Below are 3,860 nucleotides of genomic sequence, written 5' to 3'. Positions count from 1 at the left end.
CTTATGTTTGCTAGACATAACATAATCACGCTATAAAGACAAATTTGTGTGCAATGACTTTGCTGTTTAACTACATGTAGGCTACGTCCCACATGTAGTTGTCTTCATTGCATAATGTCCATTGATGTAAGTTCAAAGGAAGTGCATGAGTACAGACAGTAAAAAGAAAGAGAGAGAGAGAGATGGAGGGGGATAAAAGACAGAGAGGTGCCAGATGTTTATGCTGTAGCTCCACATAGTCTGACCGCTGCTGAAATGTCTTTGGTGTCCTCTGATCGTGCCGAGACCACAAAAGGCCAGGTCTGTGGAAAAAGAATGAACAAGTCAGCCACACATGCTGGTTAAATGCCATCAGAAGCAGATTTATTTACATTATTATTTGCATTACATATTACAGTAACAGTAAATAGTTTTATATACAACCCCAATTGAAAAGTTGGGACATTGTAAAATGTAATAAAATCAAGATTGTGTGATTAGTTCATTCTCTTTAACCTTTATTTAACGGACAAAAGTACAAAGAAAAAAATCTCACATTTTTTCACTGGCCAAATTAATTGTAATTTGTAAATATAAACACATTTTGGCTGCAACACACTCCAAAAAAAAAAAAAAGTGAAAAGATTATATAGAAACAGTCCACAATAAGCAGTTGAATTGGTAACATGTGGTTATCATGATTGGGTATAAAAGGAGCATCTCTCAGGGTATGTTTACATGACAACGATATGCGTAAAACGTAGAAGTCTTTCCGCGTACAGACGACGCCATTGTCAAAACGATTCCCATTCACACGGATCCGTGAAAACGGCTAAAAACGCTGTATTCTGCTGCCAGGCCATTAGATGGCGATGAAACACTATAGAATGAACACGTAATACGCATGTGCATGGCGTCATTGTTTTCAGAAATTCGCGTTTTTGTTGTTTACACGGAGACCGTTTTCAAAAACTTGCACTTTGAAACCCGTTTTCAAAAGTTTGCGTTTCCAGGAACCCAAAACGCCGTTGTCGTGTAAATGAACAGCAAAAACGCATAAAAGGTTTTACATTTTAGTTGAAAACAGTGTCTTGTACACAGTCCCTCAGTCTTTGCAAACAAAGATGGGTCATGGCTTACCACTTTGTGCCTAATTTCAATTAAAAAAATCTAATTTCTCAATGCAAGATGGCAAAGTATTTAGGTCGTTATCTACTATGGATAGTATTGTGAAAAGATTCAGGGAATCCATAGAAATCTCAGTCCGTGTAGGGTAAGAAAGGAGACATCTGTTGTCATTACATGAGAAGCCATCATGCTACTCTGTTAAATATAGCCACATGTTCTCAGGAGTACTGCATTGTCACTTAACACGGTCTGCCGCTGCATCACTCATTCAGTGTGTGCACAGAACACAGTGGTTTCTTAGACACTATACACCACACAGACAGTGGATGTGCTTGACTGCCTGCCTGCAGTCCCGATCTGTCTCTTATTGAAAATATATGGTCCATCATGTAAAGGAAAATCAGACAACGATGACCATGGACTGTTGAGCAGCCATCTTGAATCAGGCGAGATTGGGCAAATATTCCATATGCAAAACTGCAACAATTAGTATCCTCAATTCCCAATTGATTAAAAAGTGTAATTAAAAGAAAAGGTGATGTGACACAGTCCCTTTGTGACACATGCCTCTGTCCCAACTTTTTCGGAGTGTGTTGCAGCCATCAAAATCAAAATTTTGTTTATATTTAAAAAATACAATCAAGTTTGTCAGTGAAAACTGAAACAGTGAATTTTTTTTTTTACTTTTGTCAGTTAAATAAAGGTTAAAGACAATAAACTAATCACAGTTTCTTGATTTTATTACATTTTACAAAATGTCCCAACTTTTTGGGAACTGGGGTAGTAAATACACAAACACACACACACACACACACAAATATTTAATACAGCATATTTACTGTTACTGTAAATATGCAAAATAAAAAGGTATTCATTATTTATGCCTATGTATATTTTGACTATTTGTTTTAATATTACATTTATGCATTTGGCAGACGCTTTTATCCAAAGCAACCTACATTGCAATTCAAGGTACACATTCACATTCTTATCATTCTTGCTTTCCCTGGGAATTGAACCCATGACCTTGGTGTTGCAAGCTCCAATGCTCTACTGTTTGAGCTACAGGAAAACTATAATATATGATTAATATAGAATAAAACAATTTGAAGAAAATAATTTGTTTTATATTATTATATATATAATATATATAATGTTATATATATATATATATATAACAGAGTATACCGTATGTACTTTTAATCAATATCTAAAATATAAAGTTAATTATTAAGTAATGTACTTTAAATTATTATAGTAATTATTAAATTATTATTACGTAGTTATTATAATGTATTTATTTATATTTATGACTATTTTTATGTTTATTTACACATTGTATTATTGGCATTTAATAATACAAAATACAATTCTAAATACTTTAAAACCCAGTACTTTAGAAAATTATATACTATTATGGTACATTTCTAAAAAAAAAAAAAATACAACAAAATTGTTAGTGGTATATGTTATATATATTTATATATTGTATTATAGATTATATATCATATATTATACAAGTAATACTTAACAATAAAACTTCTCAACTAGATGGAAGTATATAAAATCAGGTCATAAACTTAGACAACACTCACTCATACCAAGTTTACAGGATGCACAAAGCTGTTCTGGTATCTGTCCTCTTGTAAGAGCTGTCTGAGGTGAGATATATAGCTGGATGCCAGGCGCAGAGTGTCCAGCTTTGACAGTTTGGTGTCTGCCGGTACCCACGGCAGGCTGGTCTTCAGCCGAGAGAACGCTTTACTCAGAACTCTCATGCGTGCCCTCTCTCTGGCATTTGCTGCGTTTCTCTGAGACTGTCTGCCATCCTTTGCCATCTTCACTTGTTGCTTGTTGTTGCTGGCACCAGGTCTGGGTTGTTTGGTCTTTGCTTTCAAACTGTCATCGATACCAAACTCGTCTTCTGAGTCTTCCAGAGAACGAGTGTCCGTGTGAGTGATTGACAGCTCCTGGAGGTCTTCGGGATCACTCACCGAACCTGTGGACATCACGACTGCACCTGCTTCAGAGCAAGGAACTTGATTTTGAAAAAAACTGCAGTCCTGTTTCAATAGTATGTGATATTCAGCGTCCTTGCTGTAGATTCAAAGCAACAGGTGCTGCCTTGATTTTCGAATCTCTGTAAAAGAAGCCCAGGGAAAAGGCACATCAAAACAAGGCCATAATTTAATCACCTTCAAAGTCATTCAGCATTTCCTGAATGTAAAAGGTTATTAAAATTGTCATGTAGACAAAGCAGACTGTATCAATTGCCCCTTCTAACTGAGCATCTCAGAGCTTGTCCTGCGGTGTACCAAGCACATTAAGATTTGGGGTTTGGCCGGGTCATTGTGGATCAGGCATTTCTCCTCCCCTTTTCCCCCATCTAACTTTTGGCAAGACTGTTTGACAAAGTGGCACTGATAGCATATATATATATAAATTTATTTGTATATATATATATATATATATATATATATATATATATATATATATATATATATATATAAATGTATTTGTATATATATATATATATATATATATATATATATATATATATATATATATATATATATATATATATATATATATATATTTATTTATTTATTTATATATATATATATATATATATATATATATTAATTTATTTGTATATATAGATATTAAATTAATTAATTAAATATATATTAATTTATTTGTATTGTTTTAAAAAAATAAAACAAGAATTCAATATTAAATAAATATTGAACATT

General features: G+C 33.3%; 1 protein-coding gene across 1 annotated transcript; it reads right to left on the bottom strand.

Annotated features, from left to right (window-relative positions):
- Nucleotides 1-218: 218 nt before the first annotated feature.
- Nucleotides 219-3,116, bottom strand: msc (musculin (activated B-cell factor-1); the record flags this gene model as incomplete). The annotated part of the gene is made up of 2 exons (XM_081352587.1): nt 219-302; nt 2,709-3,116. 2 exons carry the CDS (start codon nt 3,114-3,116, stop codon nt 219-221), a joined length of 492 nt encoding a protein of 163 aa, XP_081208713.1.
- Nucleotides 3,117-3,860: the final 744 nt, after the last annotated feature.

This window comes from Scardinius erythrophthalmus (assembly GCF_964197995.2).
Source record: "Scardinius erythrophthalmus genome assembly, chromosome: 22".
Taxonomy (NCBI): Eukaryota; Metazoa; Chordata; class Actinopteri; order Cypriniformes; family Leuciscidae; genus Scardinius; species Scardinius erythrophthalmus.
The sequence above is the reverse complement of the archived record's forward strand: the minus strand, read 5'-3'. Positions and strand labels throughout refer to the sequence as shown.